At 46.9% G+C, this 17,551-nt stretch overlaps 1 protein-coding gene across 1 annotated transcript in view; it reads right to left on the bottom strand.

The window, feature by feature from the left end:
- Positions 1–15,992, bottom strand: part of LOC130132174 (polycomb protein SCMH1) — a 41,430-nt gene extending 25,438 nt beyond the window's left edge. The window contains exons 1-8 of the mRNA XM_056301748.1: positions 15,937–15,992; positions 14,808–15,018; positions 13,214–13,285; positions 12,822–12,902; positions 9,763–9,833; positions 9,310–9,544; positions 8,199–8,287; positions 7,680–7,926 (exon numbers count right to left, since the gene is read on the bottom strand). Of these exons, the coding sequence (XP_056157723.1) occupies positions 7,680–7,926; positions 8,199–8,287; positions 9,310–9,544; positions 9,763–9,833; positions 12,822–12,902; positions 13,214–13,238 (748 nt within the window). The 5' untranslated portion in view covers positions 13,239–13,285; positions 14,808–15,018; positions 15,937–15,992. The remainder of the gene's footprint in view (positions 1–7,679; positions 7,927–8,198; positions 8,288–9,309; positions 9,545–9,762; positions 9,834–12,821; positions 12,903–13,213; positions 13,286–14,807; positions 15,019–15,936) is intronic.
- Between the last annotated feature and the right edge of the window lie 1,559 nt (positions 15,993–17,551).

Raw genomic sequence — 17,551 nt, 5'->3', positions numbered from 1 at the left:
GAGCAGCGACCGGGACGGGTCAGAAGAGTTGGGTAATTGGACGGGCACGATTGGGGAGAAAAAGTGTGTGTGTGTGTGTGTGGGGGGGCTCAAACTATTCTGAAATCTGAAATTCACCGAGTTCCCGGGTTCTGAGCGCTTGTCAAGGACGGTTCACTCATCAGTCTGCTCAACAGTGCACTTTCTTAGCTCAGTGGGAAATTGGGAATGGCAATAGGTTTTTCACAATGCCGTGCTACATGATCACCATCACGGTTATTAGTCTAGATGGCTTTAAGAGACAAACTATACTACTGCACTCTTGTTATATGAAATGTTCCCAAGTACAGCAGAAATACTCAATAAACGTTTTGCACTACTTTACACAGGTTTAACTTAAGTTTTCTGGTGAAAAGGCGTCCGGGTGGTGTGGCGGTCGGTCGGGGCGCCTGTTTGGGGGGAGGGGGAGCTGGGGGATAGCGTGATCCTCTCACGCGCTACGCCCCCCTGGTGAAACGCCTCACTGTCAGGTGAAAAGAAGTGGCTGGCGACCCCACATGTATTGGAGGAGGCATGTGGTAGTCTGCTGCCCTCCCCAGAACAGCGGGGGGGTGGAGCAGCGACCGGGATGGCTCGGAAGAGTGGAGTAATTGGCCAAGTACAACTGGGAAGAAAACGGGAAAGTCAAGTTTTCTGGTGAAATAAAAACACGTGATCTCAGTTTATTTGTGGTGCTCAGGGTTCGGGGTGTTGGTGAAGTTGGTCTGTGGGATGTCGGTCACAAAAATACTTCCTAAACTGTTCTTCAGATATATTCATGGGAAACATCTACAATTCTGGCAGTGATTCTGTCAAAAGTTTTACACCCTACTCATGTGGCGGTCCAAGCAAGTAAAAAAATGCTAAGAATGAATGCTAACTAAATGCTAACCGCTATTTGACCTACTTAACGATTAACACACAAGACCAGTGAAATGAATACCTATGTCCCATAATAAAATGACAACACCTTGAATGTCATCTTTCGAGACAGAAAAACACCTCGTAGTTGTCAAACCTCACTACTGGAGAAAAGCTACGGTGGGCAGCAATAAATCACGGCTTTGTGCGTGAGAACAGATCATAACTAACCGATCAGCTCCAGTCCACCATTTTAAGGATGAATAAATTCTTTGACGGCGGCAAATGTGGCCTGGGAGACAAATGGCAAAGTAAAAAAATAAAATAGTATTTTCCCATTAAAATGGAGAGCAGTTCTTCAACTTTAAAAAATATATCGCTGTTGGATATCGACCTTTAGTTTTGTTTAGCTGTTGTTGTTTTTGTTTTTTTTAAGATACCGTCTACACACCAAAACCCAGAAGCTGTGACGCACAACAATAAAAGGCCAACACAGAAGAGGGAAAGGACCGTGAACTGAAACTTTATCTTTTCAAAACAAAGAAAAACAAATTTAGTTCTTTACAAAAAATGAATGGAAGAAGTTATTTATTTTATTTTAGTTGTCATTTTCCATCCATCCATCCAGTATCCGAACCGCTTATCCTGCTCTCAGGGTCGCGGGGATGCTGGAGCCTATCCCAGCGGTCATTGGGCAACATGCGGGGAGACACCCTGGACAGGCCGCCAGGCCATCACACAGGGCCAACATACACATTCACACCTAGGGTCAATTTGGTACGGCCGGTTCACCTGACCTACATGTCTTTGGACTGTGGGAGGAAACCGGAGCACACCCACGCAGACACGGGGAGAACATGCAAACTCCACACAGAGGACGACCCCCCCAAGGTTGGACTACCCCGGGGCTCGAACCCAGAACCCTCTTGATGCGAGGCGACCTCGCTAACCACCGCGCCACCATGCCGCCTAGTTGTCATTTTCACTCCTCTTTAAAAAAAAAGATTTAGTTCATCTTTCAATGAAAACATTCCCAACTCGTAAACATAATAACAGCCTCACGAACAGCGAGCAGTTGACAGCTGTGAGATGATGTTCGAATTCATACCTAAAACTCCCACCCATGGGTGCACACCCTTACTTTCTGCCGTGGGTATACAGTTAAAATACACTGCACATGCCTATAACACCTCCAGAGGAACCGGCAATACCTCTACGTTACCTGTGAATTACCATTAAAACGTGCACACGTGCACAGTCGTGTTTAATCATGCATGGTCGGCCTCTAAATGTGGTGCATGAAAACAGTCACACGTGCCAGCATGCCCAGTAATTCACGAGCCTACACAGCTGAAATTACCGTGGAACGGTGTGCAAATATATGCAATCACGGAGTAATTATGTGCAACAGGACCCTGTGCAAGGCACCCCAACAACCTTATGTATACAAGAGGCACATATCACGCAAGCTGCATATGCACCTGCAAGCCACATTACACAAAGTCTTGCCTATACAACAGACTGCAGTGGTATTTGCACTGGACCGTCCCCGTGCACATTTATGAAAGGAGCGGCCATGTTTATTAACATGTATTGGCATGTGGGGCTCGTGCTCCTAAATAAACTCATTTATTCAACACGTTTTTACAAGGGGACACGAATGCATGCCATGGAGTCTGCAGGCTGTTATTCCATTCAGGAGGTGAGACACTCAAAGTCCTTCTGGAAGAAAACACACACGTTCGCACAATATTGTTCCAGAAAACCTTGGACGATTCCCGGATAACACATTTCAAACATTTGAACAGCTGTAAGTTGCATGTAAATCAATGGCAAAGCTTGTAAGCACAAGCGGAAGATCGGGCAACAGGCAACCACTTTTTTTTCCCCTTTCCTTCTTCCTTGAGTGCAGTGGGTTCACTGAGTTCACCACAACCACCACCGGCTTCGTATTACAGCAGACGATGATAAGAGCCGCACATTTCAACCGACGGCATCTGAAGTGCACTTCTACCTTCCATTCACTGCTACTCACCTATCTTGTCTGGAGGAAAATGTATAATGCTTCTCTGGCTCTCAGCACAGCTGTCCTCTCCTTCACCCTCTCCTCCTGTCTCAGTCCTCCTCTATGTTGCTCCTCCTCCTCCCCCTCCTTCTTCTTTCCCTCCCCCCTCTCTGGCCCCTCCTTCTGCGAACAATGTAAACAGTCTGCTTTTCAAGACATACGTCTCTTTTCTCTCCGCTCTCTCTTGGAGTGTCTAATCGGCTCCTTTTCTGCCAGGGTGCCAATATGAGGCCCCGTGGAGGGGCAGCCCGGGATCAGTCCCAACCGCCACCCCTCCTGCATGCCTGCGCCAAACTGGGCAAGCGCCAAGCCCTCATAAAACGCAAGCCCAGCAACAAAGAGGTGTCCTCCCATCCAGCCCCCCCGTTCTCTCTGTATCCCCTCCCTTGCATCCTGTGATCTGCTGAAAGAAGCAGAGGAATCTGAAAGATGAGTAGAGGTGATCACGTGGCCAATGAGAATAGAATAGAATACTTTTTATTAGTCAGTTTGTACATAAGTACAAATGAAATTTACTCTCTGCATTTAACCTATCCTAGCTGTGCAGATAGGAGCAGTGGGCAGCCGCCGTGCAGCGCCCGGGGACCAACTCTGGTTATTTCTTCCCATTGCCTTGCCTTGCTCAGGGGCACGGACAGGAGTATTAACCCTAACATGCATGTCTTTTTGATGACACCTATGAGCCCCTTTCCTCCTTTAACTCATTTATCTTCAGCTACTGCATCTGAATGCCTGCTTAATTCAAACAGGAGTTGCTATCAGTGGCGGCTGGTGCTAAAAAAATTTTTTTTGGGGGGTGGGGGCGCAATTTATCTTGGTGCAGCACAACTGACAGCTGCTTTAATGTCCACACAGTCACAGAGTTATTAAGAAGGACAATGTGGCCTATAGATTTTATCAGGGTTCGTAGACGGTGGATGATTGACAGTCGAGATGAGGCATCGTGGTGGGTGTCAACATGATTGACAGCCATGAGAATTGTCAAATCACATTAGATCAAAAAAACATTAAAACAATACCAATTCGCTGTCAATAAAAGTGGGAGCGTCTGGGAACTGCGCCCCATGGAAAATCTGAAGAAACCAATTAGACAGCAGCCTCAGGTCACCTGCTCGCCACAAGTTTGAGGGCTTACATAAGGTATCGTTTGGCCAGTGCCCCTCGCCCAGGAAGTCAGACAGAAATCAACCAAATACCACTTGGAACCAATATTTAATGGCTACTGACAGGCGCTCACAGACTGAAAAACACTTTTGTTTCATAATTATTTGCGTTATCCATCCATCCATCCATTATCCGAACCGCTTATCCTGCTCTCAGGGTCGCAGGGATGCTGGAGCCCATCCCAGCAGTCATTGGCAGCAGGCGGGAAGACACCCTGGACAGGCCGCCAGTCCATCACAGGGCCGATATTTGCGTTATACAATTAAGTTATATTTAACATGTTTAAGTAGATTTTCATCTCTTGATATTTGAAGGGGGCGGCGCCCCAGCGCCCTGTACTGACCAGCTATGAAAGTCCTTGTTTGCTACAAAGGGTGGACGTTTGTTTCCCGCTATTTGAGTCATTTAGAGGACGTTCTTAGCTGGAGACATTTACATTGAGTTCAACAGGATTCATCAGATTTAATTCCTGGATCAACAAAATCAAAAGCAAACAACAATCAGGATATGATTTTCAAGGCTACATTTAAAAAGGCTTGTAGGGGAAAAACACATTAGATAGCGCTGTTATGTGCTCAAAAGTAGTTAAATTTCCCCGTGTCTGGTACCACCACATTTGCCCTCCAGCCGAGTATCAAATCCTGCTGGTTTTCGCTGGTCTTTCTCTGATAGTTTTGGTTTTCTTTTTTCTTATACTGTGGGCTGGGACGACTTCCAGATTTGATTAAAATACGTACATTTGAAGCCACAGGAAAAAGGTGGTCTATCAGCGCCTGATGGCAGGCTTTACCAGTTGGCTTCACAGCTTTGCTACGTTGCTGAATGGATTAAAAATGACAGTGAATCTGTGTGGCTTGACTTAGAGTTTTCTCGGGTTAATCAGTCCGTCAGTTAAGTCTCTTGTTTATTTGGGAACAAAATGAGATTAAAACTTTTATTGGTGACAATATGATTATAAACAAAACTATTAAAGGCTGGCGGGATATAAGAAGATTGGAGGAACTAGAGGGACCACTGTCCTCCCTCTCGCCTGTATGGGGCAATACAGACTTCTCTTCTAATACCACGATAGGGGCTTTGACAGTGGGACAGTACAGGGATTGTTACTATAGGGCATTTATATGAAAAGAAAATACTACTGGATGACCCCCCCCCCAAGGTTGGACAACCCCGGGGTTCGAACCCAGGACCTTCTTGCTGTGAGGCTCTGGGGGGGGGGGGGTGTCATCCCAAGTCGTCCTCTGCGTGGCGTTTACATGTTCTCCCCGTGTCCGCGTGGGTTTCCTCTGGGGGCTCTGGTTTCCTCCCACAGTCCAAAGACATGTAGGTCAGGTGAATCGGCCGTACTAAACTGTCCCTCGGTGTGAATGTGTCGGCCCTGTGATGGACTGGCAGCCTGTCCAGGGTGTCTCCTTGCCTGCTGCCCAATGACTACTGGGAAAACTCCGGTTTTCCCCACCATCAAAAAGACACGCATATTAGGGTTAATACTCCTGTCTGTTCCCCTGACTGAGGCATGGCAAGACGAACTGGAGTTGATCCCCAGGTGCTGCACAGCGGCTGCCCACTGCTCCTAGCTACCCAGCTAGGATGGGTTAAATGCAGAGAGTAATTTCCCCACAGAGATTAATAAAGTATCTCTCTCTCTCTAAATTTCTGAATTCTCTTAATTGCTTGATCTTTAGCTCAAGAATGAAATGAAGAGTGTAGACTTTTGTGCTTTCAGCCATTTTTTGGCTGACATGTTCCACGAACTAGGACGTCTTGGCTGAACTCTTCAGAGAAATGACCTGATTTTCCCAAAAGCCACATCTGAACTCCAGAGAACAGTGACAGCATTGGAGGGCATGGGATTGAGGCCAAAAAGAGGTGGGACATTAGAGGTTCATTGCATGTGTGCAGAAAGAGACAGAGAAAGTCACATTTCGGGTTTGTAAGGAAGGATTGGCAGGGCTGTATGGTATTCTGATAAAAAAAAAATACATTGATATCTAAAATTCCTTGCTTCAGTAATGAATCTTTTGTAATATTTTGATAGTGTTATTGACTGAGGGATTGCACACAATATGATCTTTGTTTATCGCACTATATTTCCTCAGGGAATGGATGATGCAAGCCCAGCCAATCTTGCCTTGAACAGCAAACATGTTACAGAAGCTGTGGATATAGCTGGAGAACTCCAGTCTCGCTTTAGCCGTTTGTTCAGCGGATCTGAAGATCGAGCCTCCAATGCAGTCAAATGCTTCAGGGTGTTCAACCATGGCACACGGCCCGAAAGTCAAATCCAGCTGCTGGACTACGGCATTGAAGAGGCTGATGTCCTTTTGAAGCATTTTGGTGACATCCTTAAAACACGAGTAGATTGACTTAAACTCACACATCAGTAGAAGGAAGTATTTGCCTCAACCACTACCTCTCCTTCTATTCACATTTCTCACTCTCCCCCACCCACCCCCACCATATTTATTTTTGTCGAGGAGGGTGCAACACCAACGAAGTGCAAAAGGAGGGGCAGAAACCGAAGGTCCTTGTTGCCGGCACCTTCAGCAACAACAGCTACCTGTGGCTCTGTGGCTGACTCTTTTAACAACTGATCCATACAAACACGGTAATAATAACATCTCTAGAATTAGTTTCATAAATTTTAACATACCTTTCACAGAACTTACATATAGTGGCTGTTTTACAGAACATCTTGCGCTTGGTTGCAATCATTCTGCTGCTTCCAACCTCCTCTGCCCAATGTGCGAGAGGGTTCTCTGTGCAGAACAGCACTAAAAATTCTGTCCAGAGCTGTTCACATGTCCCCACCACAAAAGACCTCATTCGGATCAGTACGGCGGGACGTGCATCGGAAACATCCAACCCAACAAATTCTGCAACCCGTTCGCTTTCCTCATCTAAAACGTTCGAGGTAGCCCAGCTATGAGGGGCGGCCGCAGTTTATTTCGGAAGTTTAAATATTTTTTGAAAGGAACCAGTTGAAAAGCCGGTCAACAGTAAGTTCATGTATTTTTTTAGACCAACACAACGTGTTTAGCCGTCCACCTGTGTGCGCTACTAAATTTTCTTTGCGCTACTGAAATCTTTAGCTTGCTAGCACCAGCGCTACCACCTAAAAAAGTAAGCTTACAGCCCTAAATAATGTACCAAAACATATAGTTCTATGTACTTTTAGGAGTCTTAAAAAATATTATTCTGAGTAATGCCCAACAGATATGCTCCCTTACTCTGTTGAGTACAGGTTGCTTCCTGACATGAACAAGGCAAACAAGATTATACTGGCAAGCATGCAGTCATGAAACACTCTCTCTGTTACCAGAAACAGTGCTGAGCTGGAATACAAAAATCTGGCAGCACAATTGATTCGTTATAAACAAACCAAACACGTAAATTTGGGTCAGCTCATGTCGCTGCAAATTCACCAAGAACATGTGCAAGCAGGTCTAAGGCTCTATTAAAGCGGTGGACATAGAGCCAGTATTCTCCTTCAAGCCTCTGTTCTGTGTGGGCATTTAAAAAGGACAAAAACTGTCAAAACTACAAAATCTGTAGCGGGTTAGGTTCAGACCTTTGGTGCCCGGTGGCTGAAGGTTGTCTCCGGTGAGAGCACACCAACCCACTGGGAAGATGTCGCGGGAGTCATAGCGGCAGTAGTAGTCAAAGGCCCCACGCCATCCGTCGAAGGTGACCAGCACCTCCACACCGCGCAGGGCGCCAACGGTGGCCGGGCAGATGAAGTGGGGGTTCTTGCGGTCCACCGCCTCCAGCTTCATGCCCACGTGGAAGGAGTTCTGCTCTGGGGCGGGAGGCTCCTGCTGGGGAACAGGGGGGAGAGAGAGGATGGGGATCAGGTATATGTTTATTAGGACAGAGGATTACCTAATATCAGCAGATGGCTGGTCAGTTTTGGCAGTGGTTTGGGAGCACCACATAACGAACCAATTTTTTCAGTGAATTCTAGACTTAACTAGCCAACTAAGGCCACAATGCCAGTTTCTTGCCCTAATATAAGTGAAAAGCAAGACTTATGGCGAGTTTTTATTGTGGGCACATGGGTTTGTTGGGCTCGAGTGTCTTGTTCAGGTACCTTGTGAAAGATGCGGGATGGTGCCATCTCAGCCCCATTTAGTGTCTTCAGAAGGAACATGGGCCAGGAGGAGGCGTTTAGACGGAAGCCTTGAGGGGAGAACAAACATTGCCATGATTACATGTATTAAGTCTAATATCTAGGGGTAGTGTGATGAATCCAGAAATAAGATTCTGACAAACCACAGAAAGGAGGAGCATTCAGTGCCCCATCGGGAAAAAAAAAAAATCTTAGAATAACAATTTTCCCCATAAACAGAAAATCCTCCATCACTTGCACTTTCAGGTCAAACAGGCCGAGGTTTCCGAGGACAGCTCACAGCTGAGGGGAACTTTAATATTGAACCTTCAACAGAACAGTAAATGCACGTGCTGGGGAGCAATCTCTTAGTTTTTTAGTTTCTACATTTCTCTCAGTTTTGTCAGAAAGCCATTAGAAGGTATTTGTAGCAAACTCTATGGTCATTACAGTCAATCACTGACACCTTGTGGACAAAACAATGCTGAAGAAGGAAAATAAAAGACATTCCCGGCTTTTACAAAAACTTTTTTTTTTTGGTGGCTTTTTCCTCCCCTCTTTTTCTCCTCAATTGTACTTGGCCAATTACCCCACTCTTCCGAGCCGTCCCGGTCGATGCTCCACCTCCTCCGTCGAGCCGGGGGAGAACTGCAGACTACCACATGCCTCCTCCGATACATGTGGAACGTCAGCTGCTTCTTTTCACCTGACAGTGAGGAGTTTCACTAGGGGGACTTAGCACGTGGGAAAATCATGCTATTCCCCCCAGTTCCCCCTCCCCCCCGAACAGGCGCCCCGACCGACCAGAGGAGGCGCTAGTGCAGCGACCAGGAAACACAACCACATCCGGCTTCCCACCCGCAGACAAGGCCAATTGTGTCTGTAGGGACGCCCGACCAAGCCGGAGGGAACACAGGGATTCGAACCGGGATCCCCGTGTTGCTAGGCAACGGAATAGACCGCTACGCTACCCGGATGCCCACAAAAACAATTTTTACATGAGTAAACGATGCATGGGAGAATCGGTGTTCTCTGAGCTTTTAAGTGTATGTGCAAGTGTGTTTCTTTGTGTGTTGGCTGTACGGTTCCTCACCTAGTGGCGGTTGTAGCATGCCACCATTCTTCTCACAGTTGCCGATGGGCTGGATCTCAGATGAGTCCACCAGGCGCCAGAAGTCATTTTTGTTGTCGGAGCCATCCAGGCGCAGGCGCAGCCGTGAGCCCGTGAGCCCCACCACGGTGGCGATGCAGGTGGATGTAGTGTTTCGTGGATCCTGGGCCTCCAGCTTCATGCCTGCCTTGAACTCATTGACAGGTGGGGTGGGGCTCTGGGTGTGAGATTACGGAAGTGATGTTGGGAGAGTTAGGGTGGACAGACAGCAGTTGATCGATAGATAAGATTGGTGCTGAGAAATGGTTCCCTGTGGCACTGAAGGAATGTGAACTGTTGTAGGACCAACACAAACTAGTGATAAAGGTTTACGCATACTAAAGACAAAGAAAATGAACAGTGGAGAATCTGAGAGGATCCACTGATTCTGCTCACCTGTCTGAAGCAGGAGGGGGGTGCAGCGGTGGTCCCTGTCTCCTTAAGGTACTTCTCCCAACTAAAGTGACCTGCAGGTGACCATAAAGAGAAAATGTGTTGCAATGTAAAGAAGGTTTGGATTTTAGAACCTTATGAAGTGTTCTTTTTCCTCTTCCTTCCTCCTTTTCATTGGGAGTGACGAAGAAGGACAGGATTAGGAACGAGTATAGTAGAGGGATCGCTCAGGTTTGGAGACAAAACAAGAGAGGCAAGACTGAGATGGTTTGGACATGTGTGGAGGAGAGATGCTGGGTATATTGGGAGAAGGATGCTGAATATGGAGCTGCCAGGGAAGAGGAGAAGAGGAAGGTCAAAGAGGAGGTTTATGGATGTGGTGAGGGAGGACATGCAGGTGGCTGGTGTGACAGAGGAAGATGCAGAGGACAGGAAGAGATGGAAATGGATGATCCGCTGTGGCGACCCCTAACGGGAGCAGCCGAAAGTGATAGTAGGAGTAGTAGATTAAGTGTTCTTTTTCCAAAAGAGAACTTAAACATTTAAGGAGTTTTGATCATACAAAGATTTTTGGAGTTCTATTTTGAATTCCATGTATTGATTTAACAGCATTGATGCATCATTACCGCTTTTATACCAAACTAAAGTCCTGGAATTTTATTGGAACTGCCTTTTGTACAAGAAGGATCCTTGGTTCAAAATCCTGGGAAATCAAATACTGCCAAGCACAGCAATTTCTTATGATTGTAGTATAAGGGTCTAGCACTAGTGCCTCCTCTGGTCGGTCGGGGTGCCTGTTCAGGGGGGAGGGGGAACTGGGGGGAATAGTGTGATCCTCCCACGCGCTATGACCCCCTGGCGAAACTCCTCACTATCAGGTGAAAAGAAGCAGCTGGCAACCCCACATGTATGGGAGGAGGCATGTGGTAGTCTGCAGCCCTCCCCGGATCGGCAGAGGGGGTGGAGCAGCGACCGGGACAGTTCGGAAGAGTGGGGTAATTGGCCAAGTACAATTGGGGGAAAAAGGGGGAACCCCCCCCCCCCCCAAAAAACCCTTAAAATCACATCTACTCATTCTCCCTCGTGAAAAAAAAATCCAGAATCTATGAATATGCAAATTATCCTCGCCCTCAATTAAAATCTCCCCCACCCCTCTGCCGCTCGCCTGCAGTGCATACCTGCTGCTTATCAAACACAGTAACCTCGCTTGTTTTCTGCTTTGCTTGCTACTGTACGCTACACAACGGCAAGTGGTAATATGGAAGTAATTCAGCCATATGTGCTTGAACTTGACGCAGATTCCGAAGAAGAAGAGCAAGTTGAACAGGGTCGCGTAGAAGTGGAGAATGGTAATCTGCTTTATGTGCCGCTCTGTACAACGTTAGAAACACAACAGTAATAGATAACATGAGCCCTCGGCTTGACTACGTTCTCAATCAGCAAATAATTTGTTGCTGATGTTTGATAAACCTTGATCCTGCTCGCCAGCTCTGACAAGTTATCTACCTCGTACAGATAAACACTCTAAGTGCTTTCACACTGGGGACCCAGGACTGGCTCCCATTACACTTGACCCCAAAGTCCAGTTTGTGTTATAAGTGTGAACACCAGGTACAGTTTGCATCAGGTGTGAAAACATCCATCCATCCATTATCCGAACCGCTTATCCTGCTCTCAGGGTCACGGGGATGCTGGAGCCTATCCCAGCAGTCATTGGGCGGCAGGTGGGGAGACACCCTGGACAGGCTGCCAGGCCATCACAGGGCCCACACACACACATTCATACCTAGGGGCAATTCAGTATGGCTGGTTCACCTGAACTACATGTCTTTGGACTGTGGGAGGAAACCGGAGCTCCCGGAGGAAACCCACACACACATGGGGAGAACATGCAAACTCCACACAGATGATTACCCGGGACGACCTCCCCAAGGATGGACTACCCCAGAGCTCGAACCCAGAACCTTCTTGCTGTGAGGCGACTGCGCCAGCATGCCGCCCCAGTGTGAAAACAACTGTACCAAAACACGGAAGTGGACTGCTATGCTATAAAGGCATTTCTCAACGCCGCCTGTCTCCTCTGAAATCTGTGTATGCGTGCAGCACACGCCGATCTCATGTGTATAGACATGTAAGTGTACTTGGGTACGGAACAACATTACTAATGTGAAGCGGGGGGGGGCAGTCATACTCAGACACGATACGAAGTAAGTCCATCCATCCATCCATTATCCAAACTGCTTATCCTGCTCTCAGGGTCGCGGGAATGCTGAAGCCTATCCCAGCAGTCATTGGGCGGCAGGCGGGGAGACACCCTGGACAGGCCGCCAGGCCATCACAGGGCCGACACACACGCACATTCACACCTAGGGACAATTTAGTACAGCCGATTCACCTGACCTACATGTCTTTGAACTGTGGGAGGAAACCCACGCAGACACGGGGCGAACACGCAAACTCCACACAGAGGACGACCCCCAAGGTTGGACTATCCCGGGGCTCGAACCCAGGACCTTCTTGTTGTGAGGCGACTGCACTAACTACTGCGCCACCGTGCCGCCTATTATTATTAGTTAATAATTAATTAGTTAATAGTCAACTGTTAACTGACTGTTAATTAACACTTATTACTGCATTAACTAATGTTAATTAATGTATCCTGACTGTAAAGTGTTATCAGTTTCAGGGGCATTTAACAACAGGAAGCCTAATTACATCTGTGTAAATTTCACATGAAAAATTTAGAAATTTCTCAGTTTACCTGATCTGGGAGCTGTCTGATATTTTGGAAACATTACGGAGGCTGGACAAACAAGCATCTTTGTTTGTATATTATTAATGCCTGTCTGTGACTGGGTAAAAATAAACCAAGTCTCCAATAAGGACCATGAAGCTATCTGATGGGACACATATGATGAGCATCTCTCATAGTGTTTATCATCGTGTCGTGTTTTTTAGCAATAGGATAAACATGAAATTTCTAATACCGTCAAGTGTTTTCATCATCCATCCTGACACATGGTTAACACTGCTCTGGTATAACTGAATAAGGTGTGCTTTACCTCCTTGGTACTGTGAAGGTACACGGGAGGGCCGTCCACTCCGGGCATGCTTGATCTTTCTGGCGTCTTTCCATTCAATAGCTAAAGGAAAGGAGATCCAATCAGCTGTTATCGCTGGTATAACCGCTATGCAGTCAACCAACCCTGCAGCGACTATCCAACACCATGACTGTGCAGGAAGTTCTCAGGGATTATTGCAATTTTTCAAGCTAGAACAACATAGAAAATTACTACTTTTACACTGACAGAAGATAAGTGATAAGAAGCGATAATGATTTCACACCAAAGCATGACATATCACTAGTGTAACCTGCTGAACTCTTACTGAGAACACAGATAAAAGGATGAAAAGGCTACTGTCATTCCCTGGATGATATTACTCGTCTCATTACCTTTCTGTGGCACCGGCTTCCTCATCCTCCAGCAATACTGACCGAGTTAACAGCACAACAGTGGTCTCCTCTCTAGGGACGGGGGGAAGAAGACAGAAATGAACAGCTGGATTCAAGTTCTGACTGTGCCCATGCAATACAAAGTCGGTGAGTTTTTCCAAGTTTGTTGATGACGAGACAACAGATTCACCTTCTTCAGCAATTAAAATACCAATCTGTGTCTCCTATCTAAATTGAAATTTTTTTTAAGGTAATGGAACTAAAAACTAAGCAGTTTGGTCCATGGTGCAATGTTTCAAAGGCAGCCAGTACAGCTTGCCTAGTTAGCTTGCAGGGCTTCTGTCGGCCAGGCAGGCAGGGGGTCATCGTGGGAGGCAGACGACAAGCTACAACAAAGAGGCTGCCCCAGATGTCAGCCCCAGTCGGTCACCCAAACAAACTACAAACGTTTAGGTAACCACCTGCCTTTTGGGTAACCCACTCATCCCAGACATCTATATTTACTACAAGGGAGCAAATGAGTGGACCTAAGAATTCCATCCATCCATCTGTTATCCAAACTGCTTCTCCTGCTCTCAGGGTCGCGGGGATGCTGGAGCCTATCCCAGCAGTCATTGGGCGGCAGGCGGGCAGACATCCTGGACAGGCTGCCAGGCCACCACACAGGGCCCACACACACACACACACACATTCATAACTAGGGACAATTTAATACAGCCGGTTCACCTGACCTACATGTCTTTGGACTGTGGGAGGAAACCGGAGCCCCCGGAGGAAACCCACGCAGACACGGGGGAGAACACGCAAACTCCACACAGAGGACGACCCCCAAGGTTGAGCTACCCCGGGGCTCGAACCCAGGACCTTCTTGCCGTGAGGCGGCCGCACTAACCACTGCGCCACCACGCCTCCCTGGACCTAAGAATTGATTCATTAAATTGCACATTGATCTATTTTTTGTTGTATTTTTCACAGTGGAGAGAGACGGGAAAGGCAAGGGGATGACAAGCAGCAAAAGGACCCTAGGCTGGATTCCAACCCAGGAGGCTGCAGCAAGGACCCAGCCTTGATACAGGGCATGCGCTCTATCTAGCAGGTGAGCTACCGGGGCGCTCCAGAATGATCTGGTAATTAACCATCATGTATGATTAGTGGGTCATTACAGGGGGTGGGCACGTGTCAACAGTGAAGTAACCCAAGACGTGTGATCACTGAAGTTAGGAGCCAGTCGCTGCACACCCAGGTCAGCGGGTCAACCTCCCATTACAAGCATGTGCTCTTGGATCTGCTGGTACACATGCACAGGTCCAGTTTTTCACATTCAAAATAAAAAAAAAACCCTCGCATCTTTACGTAACCTCGGCATGGCCTCGCCATCGCGGGGGTGGAGAGAAGGTCGGCAAATCCACGCGTGTGGGTTCTAGCTTGCAAGCCGAACCACGGCGACGTCAACCGGGCGGCTCTCATTCACGCCGCGGAGGGACACACACAAAAAACAAGCGGGACAACTCAGCCGCGGCCGGCCCCTCTTCCCACCCAAACGGCAAGGCCAACGGACAAGTTTTGAAAAACGGTAATAATAATTCAGACTTACCTTAAAGCTTCATAACCGTGAAGTTGGGGTGGGCGGGGGACCTTAAAAACAAAAAACACCGTCTCCCCTTCTCCCGACGACTCTTTCCCCCCCCCTTTCCTTTGAATAGAAGGGCGCCTTTTTCTTCCGCCAAGGGGCCGGCGTCCAAATTAAAGCGGCCCGGTTCCCTCTTCTTCTTCTTCTTCTTCCTCCGCTTCTTCTTCTGCGCTGTCTGGCAGAGGTGACAGGAGCGCGGTTAGCAAACGTCCCGAGTTCTACAATCGCCACAAACCAGTTCAATGACACATCGGCTCGCCGCGACGCGCCAATCAAAGCCGCGTTTTTAGCGTTTCTATGGGAATGCCGGGAGCCGCGCAAGGGGTCCTGCGAAAACAATAATAAGGCGACGTGGGGAAACGCTCGTATGTGCGTGGTTTATTAGTGCGTCTATAGTGGCGGCTCTGCACGTTCACATCGGCGCATTAGCGTCGGCACATAAACAGTACAAGTATATTCCAGCAGTGTGTCGTCCAGGAAATCGGTGTTAACTTTTTTTGCAGGCATAACGGTAATTAGTGCATTGGTTATGACTCATCAGTCGCAACTGTCGTTCACGCAGGACGGCGAGCACAGTTTAATAGGATCGCGTTTGTGGTTTATAAGAGTATTTCCTTTGCACGATCCTGCACACGAGAGTCCCTTTGGGACAAATTAAAAGTCATTCTGTACACATGGGCGCCCTACCCCCCCCACGCCAAATTTGCATGGACGCGTTAATGCGCGCTTCGTGCACACGCTAATTATCTGCATCATTTTGAAACAACAGTTGACGCCACGCTGCTTTGCACAACGACGCCAAAACGCACAACGGGGACGTGCTCCGCGCACACCGCGTCCGGCATGCTACGCTAAAAGCTGAGGCTAACGCAACGGCGCAGCTAAGCAGACAACATGCCCACTGGCCCCCCGATGCAAATTTAGCATGCTAAGCGGCTAGCTAGCTCTGCTGACCTGAATATTCCATGTTAGCTTTCGCGAACATGAGCGCGCCGGAATGACCAAACATGCAAAAGTCGGCCGGGGGACCCAACGTGGGGTCAACGCTGAGTGATGTAAAGAAAGGCCGTTCAAAACACCGGAATATGTTTACCTTGCTTTGTAATGTGTGTGTGTTTTTATCTGATGTGGATTTAGTGCCTGTCCGCCATTTTTCCCCCTATACGATGAGGAGGGGGGGGGTGTGTTTTGCCAACATTGCCTGGGCAGACAGGCGGGCGAGAGCTGGAAGGCTGGAAAAGTAAGACACTAGTGGCCCCTACCGGTGGAAATACGTAAGTGTAATTTGTTGTAATACTCATATATTTTCGGAATGTGTGTGTGTGTGTGTGTGTGTGTGTGTGTGTGTGTGTGTGTGTGTGTGTGTGTGTGTGTGTGTGTGTGTGTGTGTGTGTGTGTGATGTTAGTGTAGATAGCGGGACCGAAAACTAAAGCGCTTATGATCCTAATTCTTTTTGGAGGTGGTAGGTATTGTCTCAGAGAGTAAGGGGAAAAATCCCAGAGAATTAAAATTATGCATAATTATGCATAAATATGCAAAATATGCATTTTTTCTAAAAATGGCTAAAAACCACTTTTCTCGACATTTCAGATGATTCTGAGCATCTTTGACTTTTTCTCCTATATAAATTTTTTTTCTGGGACTTCGAAATGTTTTGGCATTATGCAAAATAAATGCATTTTTGCAAAAATGCACTATGATCCTAATTTTTTTTTGGAGGTGGTAGGTATTGTTCCAGAGAGGACCAGAAAAATAGCAGAAAATTCAAATGTAATTATAATAATTATGCATAATAATGCATTTTCTAAAAATGGCTAAAAACCACTTTTCTCTGCATTTCAGATGATTCTGAGAATTTGGGGGGAGGGAGTTGGAGTGGGGGGGGGTTTAGGGGCAGGGGGAAGGCGGTTAGCTGGCAGGATGAAGAGGAGGGAGATTTAGACGGGTGGAGAACCAAACCGCTATATTGTAGCGGGGTTCTTCTAGTGACCTAATATTTTCTGAACAAATTCAATTTCAATCAATCAATCAATCAATTGTCCTAAGCGGGGAATTTGTTGTACAGGCGGGGTTTGAAACATACATGAAATGATCACAGTACATATTAGGACCAGCACGCACTTATATTGACACAAATTAATTAACATAACATAATAACAAACTAATTGACATGAAATAAATATGATCAAAAGGATAAAGGAGCATCACTTATAACAGAAACTCTGCAAAGGAGCATATGTGCAGAAATGCTGTGTTATGTGCCCAAGTGTGTTATTGATTATATATTGTTATATCAGTATATGATAAACAAAACGACGTTGTTTTACTGTAAATCAAGGGTTTGTAAATCAGTACCTTGGATTTTTACTCATAGTTAATAAAGAAGTTTACAGGTTGTCACAGTTGCAAATAAGTCTGTGTAGGCTTTCAGGTTATATAAAGAATCAAAGTCACATTAAAAGAGTTGTGTTATGATTTTATTGCCTTTTTTTAATATAAGCAAAATATTAAAAGCCAGGATATTTTGGCTATGGAGCCACATAGTGTAAACACACACACACACACACACACACACACACACACACACACACACAGAGTGTGTGTGTGTGTGTGTGTGTGTGTGTGTGTATATATGGTGTCAGTTCAAAACAAGGACTTCTCAAAGGAGGACAGTGTGCTGGTTTTTTACAGTACCCAAACGCAGTGA

The sequence above is a fragment of the Lampris incognitus genome, unplaced genomic scaffold (genome assembly GCF_029633865.1).
Source record: "Lampris incognitus isolate fLamInc1 unplaced genomic scaffold, fLamInc1.hap2 scaffold_119, whole genome shotgun sequence".
NCBI lineage: Eukaryota > Metazoa > Chordata > Actinopteri > Lampriformes > Lampridae > Lampris > Lampris incognitus.
Note: the sequence above shows the minus strand (reverse complement) of the source record. Positions and strands in the feature narration are given on the sequence as shown.